Raw genomic sequence first — 25,079 nt, 5'->3', positions numbered from 1 at the left:
GGGGTGTATGTGGCTTGAACTCAGAGCCTGAGTTCTTAAGCACTCTTCTTAAGGCTAGCCCTCTACCACTTTGAGCCACAGCAGCACTTCAGTTTTCTGGTGATTAATTGGAGCTTTTTCTGCCTAAGCTAGCTTTAAACCTCAAGTCTTGGCTCTCAGCCTCCTGAATATCTAGGATTACAGGCTGAACCACAGATACCTGGTGAAGAAAACTTTTAAATTCTAACCCTGTAAAAGAGTGAGGGTGGCTATATTCTCACAGTACCTTCCCACAGGTGAAAGTATTTAATTAGTCTCTACTTGCCTATCAGGTGTGTGTGTATATGTGTGTGTGTGTGTATATATATATATATATATATATATACACACACACACACATATATATAAACATCTCATAAATTTGTCATTCTATTGTGTTTTTTTTTCTGACAGCATCTTACTGATAGACTACCTTGGCTCTATTTATAAGAATTGCCAACATTAAAAAAAAAAAAAAGAATTGCCAACATTTATTGACATTTACCATTTACTGTCACGTTTCTTTTTTTTTATAGGAAAACACGACATGTAAATATCCTCCTCTTCATGGGCTATTCCACAAAACCACAGCTGGCTATTGTTACCCAGTGGTGTGAGGGCTCCAGCTTATATCACCATCTGCACATCATTGAAACCAAATTTGAGATGATCAAGCTTATAGATATTGCACGGCAGACTGCACAGGGCATGGAGTAAGTCACATTCTATTAAGTCTCATTAAATTACTTTTAAAGATTGGTAGTTAAAGGTTTTGGTTGATACTCTTAGGGACTGCACTTAAACTTATTGTTCAACTGTGTAAGGACACCAATGACTAGCAATATGGTACTAAAAGTAGAGTTTTGTAGTACAATTTTCAAAATATCTAATAAAGTATATTAAGTACTTCATGATAATTGCAAATTTAAATTTAGTATTCAATGGTTTAAGTAGTAAAGACTCAAAAAATGATGAAATGAAACAGTAGGGCACAAAAAAAATAAATCACTAAAAAATTATTATAGTTGTTGAAGTCCATAAACTGGTTATTTATCCTTACAAATCATTTTCTCTTGAATATTCATTCCTATTACAAAATGGTCAGTTTATAAAGTTAAAGTGAAAATCTTTATTCTTCTCTCCATTGAGGATTTTAAGTTGATTTGCTTATGTTTAATTTTACAATAATTTAAAATAATAGGGCTTATAAAGTTATGTTTTAAATTATAGTACTAATTTGAAAGATACATTTTGCATATACCTGAAGTGCAAATAAGTAGGTAATTCAAGTGGTGAGATTAGCTAAGCAAAAAATAATCTTGTCAGGGGAAGTGGCTAACACCTGTAATCCTGGCTATTCAGGAGTCTGAGATGTGAGGATCATAGTTCAGAGCCAGCCGGGCACTAAAGAATGAGAGACTATTATCTCCAATTAATCACTAGAAAAGGGAAAGTGAGGCTGTGGCTTCAGCGGTAGGGTGGTAGCTTTGAGCTAAAGAGCTCAGGAACAGGGCCCAAGCCCAAAGTTCAAGCCCCATGACCCACAATAAATAAACAAATTAAATAAATAAATAAATATCTTTAAAATAATTTTTAAAAATAAAATTAGTAAAATAACAAAATAAATAAAATAAAATAAAATTAGTGCCAGGCACAGCGGCTCACACCTGAAATCCTAGCTACCCAAGAAGCAGAGCCATCCTGAGCACTAAAGAATGTGGGACTCTTATCTCCAATTAATCACTAAAAAACTGCAAGTGAGCCTGTGGCTAGAGGGATAGGACTGTAGCCTTGAGCTGAAGAGCTCAGGGATAGGGCCTAGGAACAGAGTTCAAGCCCCATGACTCACACACACACAAAAAAAAAAAAATGTGTATCTTTATTTTAATGAAATACAAATTACACTCACATGCTTAGATTTTATTTAATCCTTATACTCTTATCATGTTCTTTTCACAGATTAGCAAACCAAGGCTTTTAAGTAACCTTTCTAAGGCCTCACATAGTAAGTGGCAGCAGGTGTTTTGACGCAGAATTGTAACTCCAGTGCTCTTGCTATATAACCATTTGGCTACTTGTATATTGTAGAATTGGGATAAAGAGTACAAGTGTATATATGTACTAACATCTAAAACTCTTGATCACTCAGGGCAAGCAGATAAGGAGCCACAACCCACACCAAATCTGATTCTTTAATTTTTCCCCCACCATCTTCCCTGACTCAAAACGAGGCAGTTGCCAGGTGCCAGTGGCCCCACCTGTAATCCTACCTATTCTGAAAGCTGAAATCTGAGGATCACAAGTCAAAGTCAGCCCTGGCTGGCAGAAAACTCTGTGAGGCACTGTGGCTCAAGTGATAGAGTGAGTAGCCTTGAGCACAAAGAACAGCTCCCAGATACAGAGTTCAAGCCCTTGAACAGCCCCCTCCTCTGTCCACCCCCTAAAAATCCACTTGGCAGTATATCTGTAATACATACTGGGGTTTTTTGTTTGTTTGTTTGTTTGTTTTTCTTTGTTTTTTTTTGCCAGTCCTGGGCTTGAGCTCAGGGCCTGAGCACTGTCCTTGGACTTTCTCAAGGCTAGAGCTCTACCACTTGAGCCTCAGCACCACTTCTGGCTTTTTTCTATGTATGTGGTACCGAGGAATCCAACCCGGGTCTTCATGCATGCTAGGCAAGCACTTTAACCACTAGGCCAAACTCCCGGCCCCAATACATACTGTCTTAAAGCCTGTGTTGAGCCAAAATGCTCCTCAGAGAAAATTACTGCCTTACTCAGTAACATTCACCCTTACCTACCACACTTAAAACAATCTCAGCCTTTATGTAAGTTATTAGAATCTGAATCTGGCCAAATCAAAAAAATTGTATTAAGATTTTGTCAGTTGTAACAATGAAAAACAAGTTATAAGCTTTCAGAGAAAAATAAAACTTTTCTCTGTTTCCCACTGGTCTGTTTACTGTTTCTCCAGCAGACCAAGATGCTCCTCCCTCAGCATTTCATACTTGTTCCTTCCTCTTGAGGATATTTGTGCTACAGATATTATTTCTCTTTTCAAATGTCTCTTTTTTCTTTTTCAGTGTTTGTTTGGGGGAATGTATTTGGTCTATACTAGGATTTGAGCTCAGGGCCTTATGCTTGTTTGGCTTGCTTGCTCCTAACTCACACTGTACCACTTGAGCCATGCCTCTAGTCTGGCTTTTTGTTGCTTACTTGGAATTGAAATCTACCTGGGATGACTTCAAACCTTGATCTTCCAGATCAGCCTTACTCAACCTCCTGAATACTAAAACTACAAGAGTGCACCTAGCTTTTAAATGTTTCATTTTAAGAGAAGCCATTTCTGATCACTTCATAGAACTAATAAGTCAATAACCCATTCCTGTCCCTGTTTATACCCGTTTTCTTTTGTGTGTGTGTGTGTATATGTGTGTGTGTGTGCGCCTCACTTGAGTCCTTTGCTCCCTAAACGTTTTCTCTATGTAGTTCAGTTATCTGACTTGCACAGAATTCAAAGTCCCAAGGAGTAAAATTAAGAACATTGTATAAATTGACTCATTATGTAAATAGCTGGGTCACACTAACTTAAAAGATAAAATCTTTAGCTGGCACAGTGAATGGGCAAGGTGGCTCACACTTAAAATCCTAGCTACTCAAGAGGCTGATATCTGATGATCAACTTTAAAGCCAGCACAGGCTCAAAAGGACCTGAGACTCTTATCTCCAGTTAACCTCTAGAAAAAAAAGAATTGGGGCTTGGCTCAAGGGGAGGGTGGTAGCCTTGAGCTAAACAGGTCAGGGACACTGCCCAGGCCCAGGGGTAGGGCAGTGGCCTTGAGCTGAAGAGTTCAGGGACAGGGCCCAGGCTAAGTTCAAGCCCCATGACCCACAAAAAAATAAATAAATAAAAAAATAAAACCTTTAAGGACTGGAAAAGTTAAATCAATACAATATTCCAATGTGGCTATTTTATGGAATTACAAAATGTGAACGAGCAGTGGATGGGCAATGTTTTTCTATATGGTTCTTGGAGCAAGACCATTTTTGATTCTTGGGTTCATTCAAAGAGAACAATATTCCTGTGGCAGATAATTATAGATTCACTCTAAGAAATCAAGGTTTACAAAGTATGTTTTATGTTCTCAACTTCCTGTCACTATTTAAATCCAAGAATATTGTCACTAAGTAATTGTGTTCAAAGCTGGGCACAGTGGCTCACGTCTGTAATCCTGGCTACTTAGGAGACGGAGATCTGAGGATCAAGGTTCAAAGTCAGCCTGGCACAAAAGGACCTGAGACTCTTATCTCCAATTAGTGCTAGAAAATGGGAAATGGAGCTTGGCTCAAGGATGGGGCTATAGCCCTGACCTGTAGAGTTCAGGGGACAATGCCCAGGCCCAGGTGTAGGGTGTTAGCCTTGAGCTGAAGAGCTCAGGGACATCACAGCCCCCAGGCTGAGTTCAAGCCCCATGACCCACAAAAAAATTAACATTAATAATAATTATGTTCAATTATTGATTGAGTAGATAGTCTTCTGAACTTTTTCTGCCCGGGCTGGCTTTGAACCATACCCCTTAAAAGCTCAGCCTCTCAAACACAGTGGTGTGCATGTCACCCAAACTGTGTGGGAATCTGATATTAGGAAGACTATTATTCAGGCACACCCAGGAAGAAGCAAGACCCTATCTCAAAATAACCATTGCAAAAAAGGTCAAGAGGCATGGGTCAGTCTTAGAGTATCTGTATGATAAAGCATTGAATTTAAACCTCAAAGCTACAAAACAAAACAAAATCTGTAGTTTCTTAAAAGACATTATTGAAGAAAAAAAAAAGGCTTCCAAGCATAGAAAACACTGTTTCAACCTAGTAGTAAAACATACCACCCAGTGAAAAATGGGCAAAGAAGCCAAATGTGGTGGCAGAGGTCTGTAATCCCACTTACTAGAAAGGTTGAGGCAAGGAGGATCACAGGTTGGAGTTTAGCCTTACAGCCATTCAATATCTGTAGGAAGGAGAATCCAGGTCGAAGGCTGGCCCAAACAAATAGTACAAGGCACTATCAGAGAAATAACTAAAGCATATAAAAGGGCTTTGAAAGTGTGGGTCAAATGGTAGCATGCTTACCTAGCAAGCTCTGCCTGGGGATCTGCTTCCCCTTCCCTCCCCTCCCCCGCTGTGTGTGTGTGTGTGTGTGTGTGTGTGTGTGTGTGTGTGTGTGTGTGTGTGTGTGTGTGTGTGTGTGTGTGTGTGTGTGTGTGTGTGTGTGTGTGCGTGTGTGTGTGTGTGTGTGTGTTTCTCAGATCTTAGCCTAGAATGACAGATGTGAGCCACAGGACCTGGCTTTTCATTCCCTGAATATGATGAATATATTTGAAAATGACTTAGATGAAGACACCACAATCATGTTGGTCTTTAAATCCTTATTTTTAAAGGTTTTTACAATAATTTTAATAAGTTGAGGCCTTATCTACAAAATGATTATAGAGGTGTAAAGTGTACAGAAGTATTTTCAATTCAGACTGAAAATAATCGTATTGTCTGGAGTGAATATGACTCATTTCATAATTTTTATGAGGTGAGAATAAGAATTTTGTTGGGGTCCTTCATCCCCGGTCCCTCTCGACTAGTAGGAGGGATGGGGAAAAGCACACCCTGACTAGTCCACGCCGCAAGAGGAGAGGGCCCACTGTCCTCCTGCATTCAGCCTTCCGGGATAACCCAGAGCACGAACAGAGACGCCATGCAGCCTCATCAAGGCAGGAAAATCTCTCTCTCCAAAAAAAACCCCTCCTGAAGCAGTCCCTCCAGCTAATATACCCTCACTCTAAGTCCCAGCAGAGAGTGATCAACAATAACACATTTGTAACCAATGGTAATCAAGTCTTGCGCCCTGCCTCTTACACCTTGCCTTGTCTCAGCAGACAGTTATTAGACATGGCGTTACTCGGCCCCCAACAAATTTCACTGTATAGTTTGTGTTGGGTAAATCTGAACTTAACTGTGCTTAGCCTGGGGCATCATGTGCTCTACAAAGCTGGACATCTGGGGTTCAGGAGTTTGGCCTAGTGGTAGAGTGCTTGCCTACCATGCACAAAAACCCAGGTTTGAGTCCTTAATACCACATACATAGAAAGCTAGAAGTGGTGCTGTGGCTCAGATGGTAGAATTCTAGCCGTGAGAAAGCCCAAGGACAGTACTCAGACCCTGAGTTCAAGGCCTTTGACTGATAGCTAATCCCTGTAAAAGAGCTTGAGTTGGTCAGATGATTTGCAGCTATAAAATGTGTCTGGGAAGTGTAGGTGTGGCTCAAAGTGTAGAGCACTAGTCTTGAGCAAAAGAGCTCAGGGAGAGTGCACAGACCCTGCATTCAAGCCTCATGACCAACAACAACAAAAAACAAAAGAAAAGAAAAGCTTCTGTCAGTGGACATTTTATTCTAGGAAGGCTAGTCCTAAGAGAATCCTGAGAAGGAAGTATGGTATATTTAGGTATGTTTGTTTTTTCCTGCTACTACTATAAAACTGTAACCTCTCCTTAACAACTTTAAAAGGGAGAAGTCCATTTTTAGAATTACATACTAAATGGCAAGAATGGATAGAATTTTGTATCCAGTTTATTACAGTCTATTCAGCTTGTTACTGCCCCCACAATCAGTTGCATAGTTTTTATGTGTTTGGTTTTTTTTGTTTTGCATTTTACATGGAAACCAGTTGGTACTCAAGAAATTGCTTTAATGTCAGTTGGTATAGAATTGTGTAGTGTAATAGTTACTCTGAAACATTATATGAAATAAGTATCAGGTATAATACCTATCTTATTTTTCTCTTTTCCTTAAATGTAAACTTACTGTGATCTCAAAATGATGTGTTTTTCTATAGTTTTTGTTGTTGTTGTTTCTGGTTTTTGTTTTTGCTGATTGTGGGGTTTGGACTCAGGGCATGAGCACTGTCCTTGGGCATTCCTCTGTGCTAGCACTCTACCACTTGAGCCACAGCCCCAGTTCCAGCTTTTTCTATGTATATGGTACCAAGGAATCGGACTCAGGTCTTCGTGCATGCTAGGCAAGCACTCTACCACTGGGCCACACTCCTGGCCTGTGATATGTTTTTAACTGGGGCCTTGTGGCTCATCCGATGCCAACTGTCCTCATAGATAGGGCTACAGCAAGATACTCTTAATCTAGACCAACACTTAACAGCCAAAGACTGACTTTGATTTCCTATTTCGGGGGAGGGGTGTAGGGAGAGCAAATGATAGGTAGCAGTTAGCCATAAGCAGTGAGGAAATGCAAAAGGAACTTAAATGTGAATGTGATCACCGGGTTCTCTCAAGAGAAAACTTTCTGGTGACCTGTAAGATTTAAGTTGTGCAACAGGGTTAAAAATGTTTCTAGAGCCAGTGCTGTGGCTCACACCTGTAATCCTAGCTACTCCGGAGCCTGAGATCTGAGGATCACAATTCAGGACCAGCCTGGGCACTAAAGACTCTTATCTCTAATTAACCACTAGAAAGTAGAAGTAGGGCTTGGCTCAAGGGTAGGGTAGTAGCCTAGAACCGAAGAACTCAGGGACAGTGCCCAGGCCCAGATCAAACCCCATGAGCGCCTCCCCACCAAAAAAAAAATTAGTTCACAAATAGCACTAAATAGTTCACAAATAGTTCACTAAATGGAACTTCAATTTATTTTTCACTTTTCTCCTCATTATCTGTGTGCCACATAATCATCAGGTTTGCTCTAGGACAACACCCAGGCCCAGAGGTAGGTCGATAGCCTTGAGCTGAAGAGATTAGGGACAGCACCCAGGCTGAGTTCTAGCCCCATGACCCACCAAAAAAAAGGTCACAAGAGCCACAATGATTCACTGTAATCCTAGCTACTCAGAAGGCTGAGATCTGAGGATCATAGTTCAGAGCCAGCCTGGGCACTAAAGACCCCGAGACTCTTATCTCCAGTTAATCACTAGTAAGGGGGAAGTGGGGCTATAGCTCCAGGGGTAGGGTGGTAGCCATGTGCTTTAGGGCTCACAGACAGCACCCAGGCCTAGGGTTCAAGCCCCCTCCCCCCAAAAAAAAATCACATTTGGGTTCTGAGTACTCTACCACATAAGGATTATTTAAAGGAATCATTCAAGCCTAAGGTGAGTCAGCAGACAGTTCCTGAAACAATAGCTCAAGAGGTCAGATCTAGTAACCATAACCCCTCTATACATCACCCTGACTATAAAGTTCAAAAAGAAAGATCAGATCTAATCCACTAAACCACTGCCCCATGGGTTGGTCCTGGGGGAGATTTCATGCTCCAAGCCTCTCACATGTCAATAGACTTTTGCTGGGGTAAAAATAAAATTGTCTTTCTCATCCTAGAAACACTGCTTTCCATCTGTTAGGAGAGCATTTTTTAACCTAATAAATTTTTCTGTAATTTTCACTTAAAGAAAAAAAAAGAACAACCTCCAAAACTAAACAAACAAAAAAACTCTATTTCTTGTGAATTTTTTAATTTTAAATATAATTTTATTAAGGTTTTGTGCAGAGGAGTTACTACTACATAATGAATACAGGTAATGAGTATATTTCTTGAGCAATGTTACTGCTCTTTTGCTGTCCCCCAGTTTCCCCCTCCCACAAGTTCTGATCACATTGTATATACTGAATAATGTGATTGCATACTTCCTCCTTCCCTTTCTGTGTTCCCTCTTTGCCTCTCCTAAAATAAAAAGCAAGACCCAAAAGAAAAAACAAAACTCGCACTAACAACAAGAACTATGTTTTCATTTCCTGCAACTTTTTTTTTCAAGTCCTGGGGCTTGAACTCAGGGACTGGGCACTGGGCATTCTCAAGGCTAGCATTCTGCCACTTGAGCCACAGCCCCACTTCTGGCTTTTTCGGGGTGTGTGTGTGTGTGTGTGTGTGTGTGTGTGTGTGTGTTATCGAGGAATGGAACCCAGGGCTTCATGCATGCTGGGGAAGCATTCTACCACTAGGCTATGCTCCTGGCCCTTCCTAAAAACTTGTTTAAATAAATAAATATTTTGCAAGTGTTCAGAGAAGTTATACCTTTGCGTTCCTCCTCTATGGGTATTCTCCATTAGCTTGTGTGTTTTTTTGTGTAGTTTGTTAACCTAATTTAATAATTTTCTTTATGTAACATTTCTGTAACCAAAGTAGTAAGAGTAGATGTCTGACCAGACACTGATGACTTACACCTACAATCCTAGCCACTCAGGAGACTGAGGTCCAAGCCTAGACAGGAAAGTCTATGAGATGCTCACCTCCCATTAGCTATCCCCCCCCCCCCAAAAAAAAGAAGTGGAGCTGTAGCTCAACCTTTAACCTGAGCAAAAAAGCTCAGGCACAGCACCCAGGCATGAGTTCAACCCCCTAGCACCAGCATTTAGGGGAAAGAAAAAAGTTGACTTATTTCTTAGTAGTCATTGTTAATTTTAGAAGATGCATATATTTTTTTGTCCTAGTTAGTGTTAAATGAAGAAAAAGAACTTTACTCCTACAGTATATGTGTCTCGTAGTCTCTTCAACAGGCATGTATTTAAACTTCACACATAAGAGGCACCCCCCTTGCCAGGCAGTGAGGACAAATAGAAGTAACTTAGGCATGGCCCTGCCCTTTCTTTCCCTCACTGAATACAACTAAAGCAGTTTTCAGAGATGTCATAGTTGATTTAACTTTATCACTGATAGAATAGTTTTAATAAGGTTTTAAGAGTATATCATACCATTTTTAAATTCATTAGAATTTTAGAATTCTTTAGCTGTATTTTCTTATGGTGTTTGAACTATAACAAAATAGGAACCTGGGATAAAATGTGAATCAAGCTCATAACTTCTACATAAACTAAATAGTGGAAGATGGCTCCATTGGATTAGTCATAGGAAAACTTCACTCAGGAGTTAGAATTTGAGTTCATCTTAAAGGACATGAGTATGAATATGTGAAAAATAGCTTAAAAGCTTATTTGGGGGGATTGGTTTAGGAGGTAGGATTTAAGTATCAAACTAGTTCAAGGGTGTGAATTACAAGTAAACATGAATACAGTGAAAGGTTTATAGTAAAGAGGTAAAATACAAATCTTAATAGAAAAGGTTTTGGTTGTACCCAATAATAGTATATCTTAATAATCCTAAATTCATTTGTGGTCTATTTTAATGCCTTATAAAGAAATTGTCACAATATACAAATTTCATTTGTATCATGATTTTAGTAAGTCTTTACACCACTAAGTATGCTCTGTAGATTTTGAGACTAGAAGTAATTAGTAGCCTTTCCGAGGTTAAAATGATGTTTTGTTTTTCAGTTATTTACACGCCAAGTCAATCATCCACAGAGACCTCAAGAGTAATAGTATCCTTCCTGAAATTGGTCTTCAAAGTTCAAAAACATTCTGACTTTTTCTTCTGCATTTTGTTTTCACATTATGTAAAAAAATGTCTTTATGCTAATTTCAGTATGCTGTAAAGAAAACAAATTTGTTTGCATGAGAGTGTAATTGCAGGACGCATCTATCTGCTTTTGGTTTTGGAATAGGCATATAAGATGATGGAATCAAAAGGCTGTTCTAATAAGACTTTTCTGATTGCTTGCTTACATTATTTCTGCATTGTCAAATGCATATATTTTGTGGCTGTATACTGCTTTGCTTCAGCCTCTGACTTTGCTAAATAGCAGTTGAGATAGAAAACTGGAGGTTCTAAAATTACTGAATAGTGAGGTGACAAAAAACAATTTCTCTTCTTTACAAAGCCCAGACTTAAATCCTGTCTGATGCCATCTTAATCTAATAAAAGAGCCTTAACTGCTTATAGCAGTGCTAACTGGTATCTCCACCTACGTCTAACCTAAATCAAATAAAAAGTGTTTGGTTCTCCTATGGGCTTAGAAAAGCATCTCATCTCATTGTCACACATTTTAAGGCCCCCCCCAAAAATCTTAAAAAGCAAATCATATAAGCTAAAAACGAATTCTCTCTCTCCCTCTCTCCCTCCCTTTCTTTCCCTCCCTCCCTCCCCCCTCTCTTTCCTTTCCCCCCTTTCTCTTTCTCTCTCCCTCTCTTATACTTTTTCTCCCCCTCTTCTTCTCCCCCTCCCTTTCTCTCCCTCCCCCTCTATCTCTCCTCTCTTCCTTTCTTCTCCCCCTCTCTACCTTCCTCCCTTCCCCCTCTCTTCCCATTTGTGGGGCTTGAACTCTGGGCCTGGGTGTTGTCCCTGAGCTCCTCAGCTCACTGCTGCACCAATTGAGCCACAGCACCACTGGTTAATTGGGGATAAGAGTCTCACAGACTTCCATGTCCTGGCTGGCTTTGAACCATGATCCTGAGATCTCAGCCTCCTGAGTAGTTAGGATTACAGGTGTGAGCCACTGGCGCCTGGCTCTAATTCTCATTTTTAAAAAGAACATTTTACAGGGGCTGGGAGTTTGGCCTAGTGATAGAGTGTTTGCTTAACATGCACGAAGACCCGGGTTTGATTCCTCAGGACTACATACATAGAAAAAGCCAGAAATGGTGCTGTGGCTCAAGTGGTAGAGTTCTGCCCTTGAGAAAGTCCAAGGACGGCACTCAGGCCCTGAGTTCAAGCCCCAGGACTGAAAAAAAAATGAACATATTATAGATTTGTAGAAACTGAATCTCTTACCTAACATCTTCAAAATGTTTGCTCTAACAGGAAATAAGATCTCTTTTTTCCTTTACTTACTACACCTCAGATATATTTCTTCATGAAGACCTCACGGTAAAAATAGGTGATTTTGGTCTAGCCACAGTGAAATCTCGATGGAGTGGGTCCCATCAGTTTGAACAGTTGTCTGGATCTATTTTGTGGATGGTAAGAAGTGAGGCTGTTTTTCTACGGATTATATTTTTGGATCTTAAGATGCTGCTAAGTTACTTGAAAGTCATTGAAGATTTTTCATAATTTTTCATAATTTTCACTATTTACAAAAGTCGGTGTTGCTACTAGTTTTTATGTAATAAGTTTTAACGTTGCTGCATCTTTAAGAAGAATATTATAAAAACCAGTTTCGTCATAACACTTATGGAGTATTTCTATTTTATTCTATTCAAAATTGTCTGTTCAAAATGTCAGTGTTCAAAATGTTCTGGCTCTCCCTGATCTTCTTTTGCTCAAGGCTAGCACTCTACCACTTGAGCCACAGCACTGGATTTTTCTGTTTATGTGGTACTGAGGAATCGAATCCAGAGCTTCATACATGCCAGGCAAGGGCTGTACCACTAAGCCACATTCCCAGCCCTTTTCTGGTTTTTTGCTAGTTAGTTGGAGGCACGGATCTTGAAGATTTGTCTGCCGAGGCTTTGAATCTCAGATCTCAGCCTTCTCAGTAATGAAGGTTGTAGGCATGAACTACTGGCACCTGGCTATGTTCAGTATTTGTTTGTTTATTTTATTTTATTTTTTTGTTCTTATGCTTGAACTCAGGGTCTGGGTACTGTCCCTGAGCCCTATTGCTCAAGGCTAGTGCTTTACCACTTTGAGCCACGGTACCACTTATGGTTTTCTGGTGGTTAATTGTAGTAAAGAGTCTCATGGGCTTTCCTACCTAGGCTGGCTTTGAACCAGGATCCTCAGATCTCAGCCTCTCATTGAATAGCTAGGATTACAGGTGTGAGCCACTGGTGCTAGCTATATTCAATAATTTTTAAAAGTGAAGTCCAAGCCTGGTGCAGTGGCTCACGCCTGTAATCCTAACTACTCAGGAAACTAAGATCTGAGGATCATGGTTGAAAACCAGCCCGGGCACAAACGGACCTGAGACTCTTATCTCCAATTAACCACTAGAAAATGGGAAGTGGTGCTGCGGCTCAGGGGGTTGGTCTGTAGCCTGGAGCTGAAGAGCTTAGGGACAATGTCCAGGCCCAGAGTTCAAGCCCAACAACCAACCCTCCTCCCCCACCCCAAAAAGAAAAGAGTGAAGTCCTGAAACCAAAGAATTTGAAGACCACAACTCTAATGTAAATATAAGGTGTCCAAAAAAAAAATCTGTGGTGCAATTTTAAGTTTTTAATAATTTAATCTATGCTTAGGACTTTTGGGATGGCCTGCAGAAAGCAAAAAAGTTGAAAACATTTTTCAAAGTACCATCTACCTGGGTTTTTTGACTACATGGAATAGTAGTCCCTAAGGGAATTCTAAGGCAGTAGTTTTAGTGTCAAGCCTAGGGTTAAATTGCGTATGGTTATTTGTGACGAATAAATGAAATTAGGGCAAGTGGCAAGTAGAAGAGAGGACACTGGGAGACTCTTAACTTAGGAGACTCATATTCTCTTACTCTAGCCATTAGCCTGCAAATGCCATAACCTCTTGTAAGTAACTTGATCTAAAATATTGTGTAGTAGATTTCTAAGGCCCATTCTTAGATTCAGTAATTAGTATAAATGAGAAGCTAATTGTAATATGGGAAGGATCGTCCTCCATCCTGGGTATGGTAATACATACCTGTAATCCCTGCTGTACAGGAGATAGAAGTAGGAGGATCACTGACAGGCCAAACCCAAGTCAAAGCACAAGACCCTATCTGAAAGGAAACTAAAGCAAAAATGACTGGGAGTATGGGTCACATGATGATAAGCACAAGGCCCTGAGTTCAAATTCCAGCTTAAAATAATTAAGGTCCTGGTTGTCAGGCAGTCATCTGTAACAAAGATGACAATGAATCCTAAAATGATGGGAAGAGTGACTGAAATCATAGGCCCTAAGACTGAAAACAGACCACCCACCTCCTTGAAAGACATGTTTAAACTAGAACGGGAGAACTGAGCTCAATCAAGTTTCCAGAGTTGTTCTTAATTTCTCAAAAACCTTAGTTTATGTAGTTAGTAGCATATTACACAGGAAGTTTTATATTTCCTTGATTTTTTTTGTTGAAACTGGGATATATGAATTTTTTATTCTACCATGCTGAATTTTAGGATAAGAGAAAAGACAATAAAGTATTTAATTAAATCTTTCAGGTAGATGTTTTCAGAGACAAATACAGAATATCCATAGCTTACGAGAGAATAATTTGGCCAGGACAAAGGTTATATTGTCACATATATGGGGGGGTGCTGCTTATATATTTGTTTTTGGTGATACTGGAGTTTAAACTCAGGACTTTTGCTCTTGGCTTGCTTGTTCATGGCTGCACTCTGCCATACCTCCAGCCCCCTCTGAATTATTATAGTGGCCTTCTCCACTTAAGATCATTGATTTATAGCTTAGAATGAAACATTTTTGAAAATTTTTACGTAATAATGACTAAATTGAGAATCATGTGTTTTTGTGGTTGTTGTTGTTTGTTTGTTTTGCCAGTCCTGGACTTGAGCTCAGGGCCTGAGCACTATCCTTAGTCTTTCTCAAGACTAGAACTCTACCACTTGAGCCTCAGCACCATTTCTGGCTTTTTTCTATGTATGTGGTACCAAGGAATTGAACCCCGGTCTTCGTGCATGCTAGGCAAGCACTTTACCCCAATGGATTCTTTACACCATCTTCTACTAAATCTATCTGCTATTACTTTTTCAGTACAGCAGCTATGACATATTTGTATCACATATTTATGCCATAATTTGCAAGAGAATTTGAGTTGATCAGACTTGAAATTCTACTCTTATTTTCCAAAGCACCCTGAAAATAAGGAAAATCATTTATCCCAATGAGAAAATTTAAGTGTTATTACAGTTACTACAGTGGCTTGGAATGTGGCTCGTGGTAGAGTACTAGCGTAGCACAAATCAATCCCTGGATCCAACTCCTTAGTACCACATAAACAGAAAAGGCCAGAAATGGCACTGTGTCTCAAGACACAGCTAGCCTTAAGCAAAGGAAACTCAGGGACAGTGCCCAGGCCCTGAGTTCAAGCCCCAAGACTGGCCAAAAAAAAAAAAAAAGACAATTACTACAGCAGTTGTATCTGTTCCAAGCCTCTTAACAACCACAGATCTAGTATTTCATTGCTAAATCAGGACTGGAAAGTGGGAATTAATTCTGATGGGGTTAGTCTTTGAAAATACTGAAATGACAATGGTGATATTTTATTGAAAAAGAGAATCACAGCAATAAAATTTCAGTAATACATTATAGAAAATCAGGTAAAATGGCCTCCTTAAGAGTTGCTTTTTCTCTTTCTTTTTCTTTTTTCTGTTTGCCAGTCCTGGGGACTGACCTCAGGGCCTGGGCACTTTCCTTGGATACTTTCCTTGGATACTCAAGGCAAGCTCTGCCACTTGAGCCACAGTGCCACTTATAGCTTTTCCTGTGTTTGTGGTACCGAAGAATCAAACCCAGGGCTTTATACATGCTAGGCAAGCCCTCTACCACTAAGCTCCACTCCCAGCCCAAGAGTTGCTTTTTCTTTTTTTCCCTTCATCTTTCTTAATCGTTTTTATTTCTTTGGCTATTAATAGGGATTATTTATGTAGTAGATGAGAGATATTTGTGATACAACAGTGCTCTAGGAATTACCTTAGTTTGCATTTCATTCTTCATTCATTTAAATAATAAGCTGGAATGTTTTCTTCTGACAGGCACCAGAAGTAATCAGAATGCAAGATAAAAACCCATACAGCTTTCAATCAGATGTGTATGCATTTGGAATTGTTCTGTATGAATTGATGACTGGCCAGTTACCTTATTCAAATATCAACAACAGGGACCAGGTAAATATTTATTATCTCCTACATGTTATTACATATATTACAAGTATTCATTTAGTTTTTATTCAGAACTTTTATTAGAAAGTAGAGTTCTGGGTGAACATTGAAACTGACTGCTAAGATTAAATATTTATCAGAAATATTTTATATACTTTTGGCAGTCACAGCATGTAAAACTTTCCTTGAATTGCTGGTCTTGAATGTTGCAGTGGAGTCAAACTGCCAACCTTGTAACTAAAGATGAGATAAAACAACGGATAATATCTCATGTTTCTTGATTGTAGCACAATGAGCTCTGCTATTGTTACAGCTGACTTTTCATCCTATTGCTTTGTCATAGGTTGTGGTAGCCACAACTGAGCTTATAAACATCAAATTCCTCTAGAATTACTAAGGCATCCTTTTTTTTTATTATTTAAAAGCCTTGGAGAGACAGTTAAATTATGCTTTGTTATTTCTATGATAAGGATTCTATCGGGGGCTATTTTTTACTTTTACTTCTTTCTTTCCTATGTTCATTTTTTTTCTGTTCTTATGATCTGATATTTTAAATTTGTGTGATGTTTAGATTGTGAGTGGAACAAATGTTAACTAAAGAACATAATTGCAATAATGCATTTACCATACATGAGGTAGATCAAGATAACTGAGATGATGGCAGTCTGAGTACCAAACTTGTCTGATTTTGAAGCATCATATGCTCCACTTTTTATGAACAATCCTACTAATTTAGCCATACAGCATAGCATCTGGTACCCATGTTCCCTTTTTCTATGTATATTGTTTTTCTGAAGGATTTAACTAAGGAGTTCTAGTTCAGTTTTGGTCCAATTTGTGAACCTTAGATCTGGGAGGAAATGTATTTGTAAGTGAGTAAACTTATTTTTTAATAAAATAAATTATGATTTCAAAATAAAAATTATCTTCAGATATAGATAAAAGCACCCCAGAGTTCTGCATTCATTCACTTGTTGGCATTTGAGGTCCTTTGTCCTCAAGGGAGTATAATAAGTGATATGGAGAGGACTTACTCTCTATGAGAGGAGTGAGTGACCAGCAGTATAATAAGTGATGTGGAAAGGGCTTACTCTCCATGAGAGGAGTGAGTGACCAGCAGTATAATAAGTGATGTGGAAAGGGCTTACTCTCCATGAGAGGAGTGAATGAACAGCAGAAGGGTAAGGCCTTTTCTAGTTCATTCTTTCTAATACCTTAGGTGGCGCCCCTAGACTTTGCCAGTTTAACACCTAATTAATTGTTTGATAAGGAAAAGGTAACACATTATATATTATCCCCACTACTTACATTCTGCTTCGTTACTATAGAGGAGCCAGCTTTCTTCTATTGTACTTGCTGTGGAATTCCTTATTTTCGAAAATCATCTCTGGACATCCTCAGATATTGCTCCATACATCCCCTGATTTACATTTGATGTCACTGTCTCTTGTGCCTTGATCTCTGTGGCTCTCGCACTTCTCTTTGAGAATGCAGGAATATTTTTGTTTTTCTTTCTTTCTTTTGAATAAACTCTGGGCCTGGGCATTCTTCAACTCAAGGCTGGTGCTCTATCACTTGAGTCACAGAGTCACTTCCGTTTTTCTGGTGGTTAATTGGAGATAAGAGTCCCACAGACTTTCGTGCCCAGGCTGGCTCTGAACCAAGATCCTCAGATCTCAGCTCCCTGAGTAGCTAGGATTACAGGCCTGAGCCACTGGTGCCTGGCAGGAATATTTTTCTTTTACATGGTTGATGAGACAACTGCTTCTTTATTTTGCAGTGGAGGTATGTTTCCCCTAAAGTCTCGCCTCCCAAGGCAGACCTTGGGCTCACCACCTGCATTTCACCTCTTTATGTTTTTCAATACTGAAAATATTTGAGCTGCACAGAGGTTTCTCCAACTCTGTAAATAAGATTATTTATTAAAATAATTATGTTAGTATTCTGAGGGATGACTGTCTATATTTTACTTTGAAAGAGTGTACATTCCTTCCTTTATTTTCTCTAGCATTGAAAATCTGTGTAATCGTGTTTTGTCTGATTTTTTCCTTCTTTTTTTTTTTTTTTCTGTGGGTCATGGGGCTTGAAGTCTGGGCCTGAGTGTGGCCCCTGAGCTCTTTAGCTCAAGGCTACCACCCTACTCCAGAGCCACAGTGCCACTTCCTATTTTCTAGTGATTAATTGGAGATGAGAGTCTCAGGTTCTTTAGTGCCAGGGCTGGCTTGGAACAAAGATCCTCAGAGCTTAGCCTCCTGAGTAACTAGGATTATAGGCCTGAGCCACCATGCCCAGCGAACTTTTTTTTCTTTTATTGGTTGTGGGGCATGAACTCAGAGCCTGGGTGCTGTCCCTGAGCTATTTTGCTCCAGGTAGGGTTCTACCACTGAGCTACAGCCCCACTTCTGGGGTTTTTGTTTGTTTGTGTGTGTGTGTGTGTGTTTTGTCAGTGGTGGGACTTGAACTCTGGCTCTGGGCACTGTCCCTGAGCTCTTCAGCTTAAGGCTACCACCCTACCCCTTGAGCCACAGTACCACTTCCCTGTTTTCTGGTGTTTAGTTGGAAACAACATCCATGCCTGGGCTGGCTTTGAACCTAGATCCTCAGATCTCAGCCTCCTGAGTAGCTAGGATTACAGGCGTGAGCCTGGTTTTTTGGAAATAACAATTTCATGGACTTTCTGCCTAGGCTGGCTTTGAGATTTGATTCTCAAATCTCAGCCTCCTGAGTAGATAAGAGCTCCTAGCACCCAGCTATTGTTTGTTTGTTTGTTGTTTTGTTTTAATAAGGTCTTATTGTGTAGCTCAGGCTAGTCTCAAACTAATGATCTTCCATTCTCTGCTTCACAAGGGCTGGGCCTACAGGTGTGCACAACAAAATCAATACCTCAGTCTTTAACTCTAGAGCTATTCATAGTCTAAGAACATTCTGGGGACTCTTGGCATATCCACCCTTCTTTCACCTCTGCTGGGGTAACTCATGCTGATTTTCATTTATACCTTTTATGCTACCTGAAGAGAACTGTAAACTCCACTGAGATGTTAGCTTCTCATGATTTCCTCTGAGTAGGCTGCAGTTAGCAGAATGTGTAACCAAATATCTCATTAGAATTTCCACTCACACCTGTAATCCTAGCTACTCAGGAGGCTGAAATCTGAGAATCAAGGTTCAAAGCCAGTCCAGGCACAAAAGGACCTGAGATACTTATCTCCAGTTAACCTCTAGAAAACGGGGATGTGGGACTTGGCTCAAGGGTAGGGCAGTAGCCTTGAGCTGTAGAGCTCACTCAGGGACAGTGCCCAGGCTGAGTTCAAGCCCCACGACCTACCAAAAAATAATAATAATAATAAATTCCACTACAGTTGAGCCTAAAATACAAATGCCAAAATAATTGCTATAAAATGGTTAAGTTTATTTTTGGTGAGTTGTGGAGCTTGAGATCAGCACCTGGGGGCTATCCCTGAGCTGTTTTGCTACTTCTTTGAACCATAGCTTCACTTCAGGTTTTCTGGTAGTTAATTGGAGGTAAGTCTCACTGACTTTCCTCATGAGTAACTAGGATTACAACTGTGAGCCACTAGCTCACTTATTTGTAAAAGAGATTTACAACAGTAACAACAACAAAAAAGTGTTCGATTTGTTCCAGGAATTTATTTTTTAGTGTAACTTCATTATAATTAAGGTATTGTGTAGACTTGTGTTGTACTGACTTTATAAGGCAGTTACAGTGATGAGTACATTTCCTTTTCTAGACAGTGTCACCCCTTTTTTCCTCTTTCCTTCACAGGAATATATTTTTAATGTATATTAGATATACAGGGGCAGATTTCATTGTGACATTACTATGCATGTATTCAATATATCCCAGTCTTACCCCCTCTATTACTCTCAGCCTCTTCCCCTCTTCTTAAAATTGTGTGTGTGTGTGTGTGTGTCTGTGTCTGTATGTGTATGCACACACACATGCACAAGTACTGGGAGTTGAACTCAGGGCCTCACACCCTTCTTTTACCTTTTTCTCTCAAGGCTGGTACTTTACTACTTGAGCCATACTTCCACTTCTAGCTTTTTGCCAGTTAATTGTCATTAAGAGTCTCACAGATGCACGTGTCCCACTGGCTTCAAACTGCCATCTTCAGATCTTAGCCTCACTCTGAATAGCTAGTAATATAGGCATGAGCCACAAGTGCCAACTTCCTAAAAAACAACCAGTTTTATTGTTGTGTTTTCATGCATGCAATCTATTACCACCATACAACCCCTTTCACCATTCTTGTTAGCCCAACCCCCTCCTGCTAATACCCACCTCTCCTCCCCAAGTATTTTTCTCCCTACTCCTCACCCCTTATTGATCAAGATTCTTTATGATGTTCACATAGTTTCAATATATTATGAAATTATTCACCCTTTAATTTTCTTTTTCTGTTTTTCCTTCTCCATTGTCTCCTAAGTAAGAGTCATGTTCTGTGTTTACCATTATATATACAGTTGTGTAAATATATGTAGATATGTTACATGTTTATGAATATGTATTTCTTTTAGGTCTAACTTTCAATTATTAGTGCAGATATACAATATCCTGTTTTTGAGTTTGGGTTGTCTCAATAAGATCTCATTCAAGGGGGCCGGGAGTTTGGCCTAGTGGTAGAGTGCTTGCCTAGCATGCATGAATATCTGGGTTCAATTCCTCGTTACCACATACATAGAAAAAAGCTGGAAGTGGTGCTGAGGCTCAAGTGGTAGAGCTCTAGCCTTGAGAAAGCCCAGAGACAGTGCTCAGGCCCTGAGCCCAAGCCCAAGACTGGCAAAAAAAAAAAAAAAAAAAAAAAAGATCTCATTCAATTCCATCCATTTTGCTGCAAATTATACACTTTTTAATAATTTATTTTTTGTCATTCATGAGGCTTGAACTTAAGGCCTAGGTGCTGTTCCTGAGCTCTTTAGTTCAAGAGTAGCACTCTACCACTTTGAGTCGAATCTCCACTTTTTGTTCTGTTTTGTTTTCTGATGGTTAATTGGAGATAAGAGTCTCCTGCCCAGTTTCCTGCCCAGGCTGGCTTTAAACCACAGTCCTCATTTCTGAGCCTCCTAAGTAGGCAGGATTATAAGAGTGAGTTTAATTTTATTTTTTATGATAGCTTTCTTATTCTATAGTATGCATTTGTATATGCATGTATGCATATATGCATACTTACTATACCTTTTTTATTCATTCATCTGTTATTGCACATCATGGCTCATTCCATTATTTGGCAGTTTTGAACAGTGCTATAATAAACATAGATACTCAGGTATCTTGCTAATGTATTAATTTAATCTCCTTCAGATATATGCCCAATAGTGGCAAGGTGGTGGATTCATTTTTTCCCTGCCTTACCCATTGAGCCACATATCACACCCAGTTTTTCTGGTGATTAATTAGAGATAGTCTCATGAACTTTTTTTTTTTTTAACCATTTCTGGGGCTTGAACTCAGGGGCTGAGCACTGTCCTTAGACTTTCTCAAGGCTAGAGCTCTACCACTTGAGCCACAACACCACTTTCAGCTTTTTCTATGTATGTGGTCCCAAGTAATCGAACCCGGGTCTTCGTGCATGCTAGGCAAGCACTCTACCACTAGGCCAAACTCCCAGCCCCTCAGGTTCATTTTTTAAAAAGTCCTATTTTTAGTTTTTTGAGGAATCGCCATACTAATTTCCATGGTGGTTACACTAGTTTACATTCCCATCAACAAGATATGAGGGGTTCCTTTTTCCCTAGAGCCTCACAAGCATTTGTTGTTTTATGTCCTTAGTGAATTCCATTCTGACTTGCCTATATAATTCTTTTAAGGAAGAAGTACTAGTGACATATCTTTGCTTTAGTGTGATTATCCTGTCCATGGAAACACGGGCTGGATAAGAAGAGATAAGCACAGGCCTTTGCTGAGTCCCAGGGTGATAAAGATTTGAGCTTCAGCCATTTAGTTTGGGGCTCTCTACTATCTCTGATGTGTAGAGACCTAAATATGATCATCATTTTTTTAACTTCTTACTAAAATGAATGTACATATAGAAAATCACTGATGCCATAAGCATACAGCTTGTTCAGTTTTCATTGTTTATGTAGTTGAACTTATATATCAGGATGTATGATCTTTATTTCTCTCCAGATAATTTTTATGGTGGGACGAGGATACCTGTCTCCTGATCTTAGTAAAGTGCGGAGTAACTGTCCAAAAGCCATGAAGAGATTAATGGCAGAGTGCCTCAAAAAGAAAAGGGACGAGAGACCGCTCTTTCCCCAAGTAAGGAAAACTTCATGGTATTTAGAAAAACAAAGTAACACTGATTGGTGAATATTTTTAGTAGCTTTTTGGAAACACAATTTGTATTTCATGGGTTTGAATTCTGTGTGATTATGTGTACACTCTGTAGACAGGTAGAAATATGAGAATGACTTTGTAAAGGGCAAGAACAACTTGAGATTTTAATACAAAATTAGATTTTAAAGGACTTGATATTTCTCAGAATTTTCAAACTTCTTGGTTTTGAAATCTTTTTATATATTTCTAACCAACACATACACACTCACAAAACTTCTCATGAAAAGAGTGGTATTTTCACTTTCAAGTGTCTTTTCAAAAAAAAAGACAACCATATTCTCTATTTGGCTTCACTACATTGTAGCATCTCACATCGTGTTGCCTCTGATGACTCTATAAAAACTTCATTTACAATGACCTCAAAAGGTAAATGCTTTCTATTGTTTTTTTCTCCTTTTCTCCAGTCATGGGGCTTGAACTCAGGACCTGGGCACTGTCCTTAAACACTTTTTGCTCAGTACCACTTCCAGCTTTTTCTTTGTACATGGTATCAAGGATTTGAACTCAGGGCTTCGTGCATGCTAGGTGAGCCCTCTACCATTAGACCACACTCCTGGCCCACAAATAGTATCTTATTACTGTCAAAAGTCAGAAGTGATGCTTTTCAAGCTATTTCTTTAATGCTTCTTGATAAAATAAGCAGATTCCTAGCATCTCTCTTGTGTTTTGTTTTGTGGATTATGGGGCTTGAACTATGGGCCTGGGCATTGTCCCTGAGCTCTATAGCTCAAAGCTATTGCCCTACCCCTGAGCCACAGCCCTACTTCTGACATGGAAGCATATTTAAAAAGATTAGAAAGTTTAGCTGTAATAAGCATTATACTATAAAGGCAATATTTTCTGATGTTCAAAAAAGCACTGTATAATTCTACCTCGATTAATAGTTTTAAGTGGGAGAGCTGGGTACAGTGGCTCACGCCTGTAATCCTAGCTACTCAGGAGGCTGAGACCTGAGGATCAAGTTTCAAAGCCAGCCAGGCACAAAAGGACCCAATTATTCTCCAGAAAATGGGAAGTGGGGCTTGGTGCAAAGGTAGGGTAATAGCCTTGAACCAAAGAGCACTGGGATAATGCCCAGGCCTAGGGTAGGGTGGTAGCCTTGAGCTGAAGAGCCCAGGGACAGTACCCAGGGCGAGTTCAAGCCCCATGACTCACCAAAAAAAAAAAAAAAAAAAAGTTTGAAGTGGGAAATGCCAACTTCCAACTTCCATAGTTGATCTATCATAATTACTGGAATGTTCTGTGATGCCTTTGTGGCTTTGAATACTTAATTAAGGTACTTAGAAATGCTAAGCAAGCCGGGAGTTTGGCCTAGTGGTAGAGTGCTTGCCTAGCATGGACAAAGACCTGGGTTTGATTCCTCGGTACCACATACATAGAAAAAAGCCGGAAGTGGTTGAGGCTCAAGTGGTAGAGCTCTCGCCTTGAGAAAGTCCAAGGATAGTGCTCAGGCCCTGAGCTCAAGCCCAGGACTGGCCAAAAAAAAAAATAAAATAAGGGCTGGAGTTTGGCCTAGTGGTTAAAGTGCTTGCCTAGCATGCATGAAGACCCGGGTTCGATTCCTCGGTACCACATACATAGAAAAAAGCCGGAAGTGGTGCTGAGGCTCAAGTGGTAGAGCTCTAGCCTTGAGAAAGTCCAAGGACAGTGCTCAGGCCCTGAGCTTAAGCCCAGGACTGGCAAAAAAAATAAATAAATAAATTAAATAAAATAAAATAAATGAAAACAAATGTTAAGCAACACTTACTGTTACAAAATAACATTCATGAAATTGGCACTGAAAAGTTCAGGGACAACGCCCAGGCCTGGGGTCAGGTGCTAGTCTTAAGCTGAGGAGTTCAAGGACAGTGCCCAGGTCTAGAGTCCAAGCCCCAGGACCTACAAAAAAGAAAGACTGAGATCTGAGGATTGTGGTTCAGAGCCAGCAGCATGAAAGTACATGAGACTCTTACCTCCAATTAATCACCAGAAAACCTGGAAGTAGTGCTGTGGTTTAAGTGGTAGAGTGCTGCTTAGGGATAGCATGCATTTCCTGAGTTCAAGCCCTACAACTGACAAAAAAAGAAAGAAAGAAAAGCTGGGTACTGGTGACTCATTCCTACAGTCCTAGCTACTCAGGAGGCTGAGATCTGAGAATCAAGGTTCAAAGCCACGGGCAAGAACGTCTTTTTTTTTTTTTTTTTTTTTTTGGTCAGTCCTGGGGCTTGAACTCTAGGCCTGAGCATGAGCTCTTGAGCTCAAGGCTACCACCCTACTCCTTGAGCCACTTTTGGTTTTCTGGTGATTAACCGGAGATAAAGAGTCTTACGAGCGTTAGTACCCAGGTTGGCTTTGGTCTGAGATCCCCATATCTGAGCCTCCTGAGTAGCTAGAATTATAGGTGTGAGTCTTCCTGGCTCCTTGGATATTTTGTTCTCAAGGCTAGCGCTCTGCGACTTGAGCCACAGCACCACTTCCAGCTTTTTCTATGTATGTGGTATCAAGGAATTGAACATGGAGCTTCATGCATGCTAGGCAAGCACTCTACCACTAGGCCAAACTCCCAGCCCCATGAGACTCTTATCTCTAATTAACCACTAGATGTGGGGCTGTAGCTCAAAGTGGTAGAAGACCAGCCTTGAGCAAAATAAAAGTTCAGGGATAGTGCCCAAGCCCTGAGTTCAAGCCCCATGACCAACAAAAATAAATAAAGTAGATTTGATGGTTGTAACAAATGTCAAGAACTACTTTGAGAAGAGAGAGGAAGCTAAATGACTGGATGTTTTTTACCTTCTTGTATTCTTACCATTACATTGAAGGGATTGTATTTGGTTTTAGTATACTCTTTAAGTGAGTAAACTCTGGCTTGACACTATCAAAGTGGGAAAAAAAGTAAAAAAAATTATTGTTGATCATGTCAGCTGGACACAGTAGTGTTCATAGACATCGTAGATGATGTCTTTCTTATTTAAAAGAATAGTGTTCATATGTTCTCCTTTCCCCACCCCACCAGATGCTGGGGCTTGAATCTAGAGCTTTGTGCTATAACTGCTATAGC

The 25,079-nt window shown here is 39.8% G+C and overlaps 1 protein-coding gene across 2 annotated transcripts in view; it reads left to right on the top strand.

The window, feature by feature from the left end:
• Braf (B-Raf proto-oncogene, serine/threonine kinase) overlaps positions 1–25,079 on the top strand; it is a 121,512-nt gene that overhangs the window by 83,056 nt on the left and 13,377 nt on the right. For both annotated transcript variants that reach the window (XM_090333417.1, XM_090333416.1), the window contains 5 exons: positions 555–731; positions 10,333–10,379; positions 11,739–11,857; positions 15,556–15,687; positions 21,830–21,964. In XM_090333417.1, coding sequence (XP_090189543.1) covers positions 555–731; positions 10,333–10,379; positions 11,739–11,857; positions 15,556–15,687; positions 21,830–21,964 — 610 coding nt within the window. The remainder of the gene's footprint in view (positions 1–554; positions 732–10,332; positions 10,380–11,738; positions 11,858–15,555; positions 15,688–21,829; positions 21,965–25,079) is intronic.

This window comes from Megascapheus bottae, chromosome 5, assembly GCF_031878675.1.
Source record: "Megascapheus bottae isolate mThoBot1 chromosome 5, mThoBot2.hap1, whole genome shotgun sequence".
Lineage (NCBI taxonomy): Eukaryota > Metazoa > Chordata > Mammalia > Rodentia > Geomyidae > Megascapheus > Megascapheus bottae.
The sequence above is the reverse complement of the archived record's forward strand: the minus strand, read 5'-3'. Positions and strand labels throughout refer to the sequence as shown.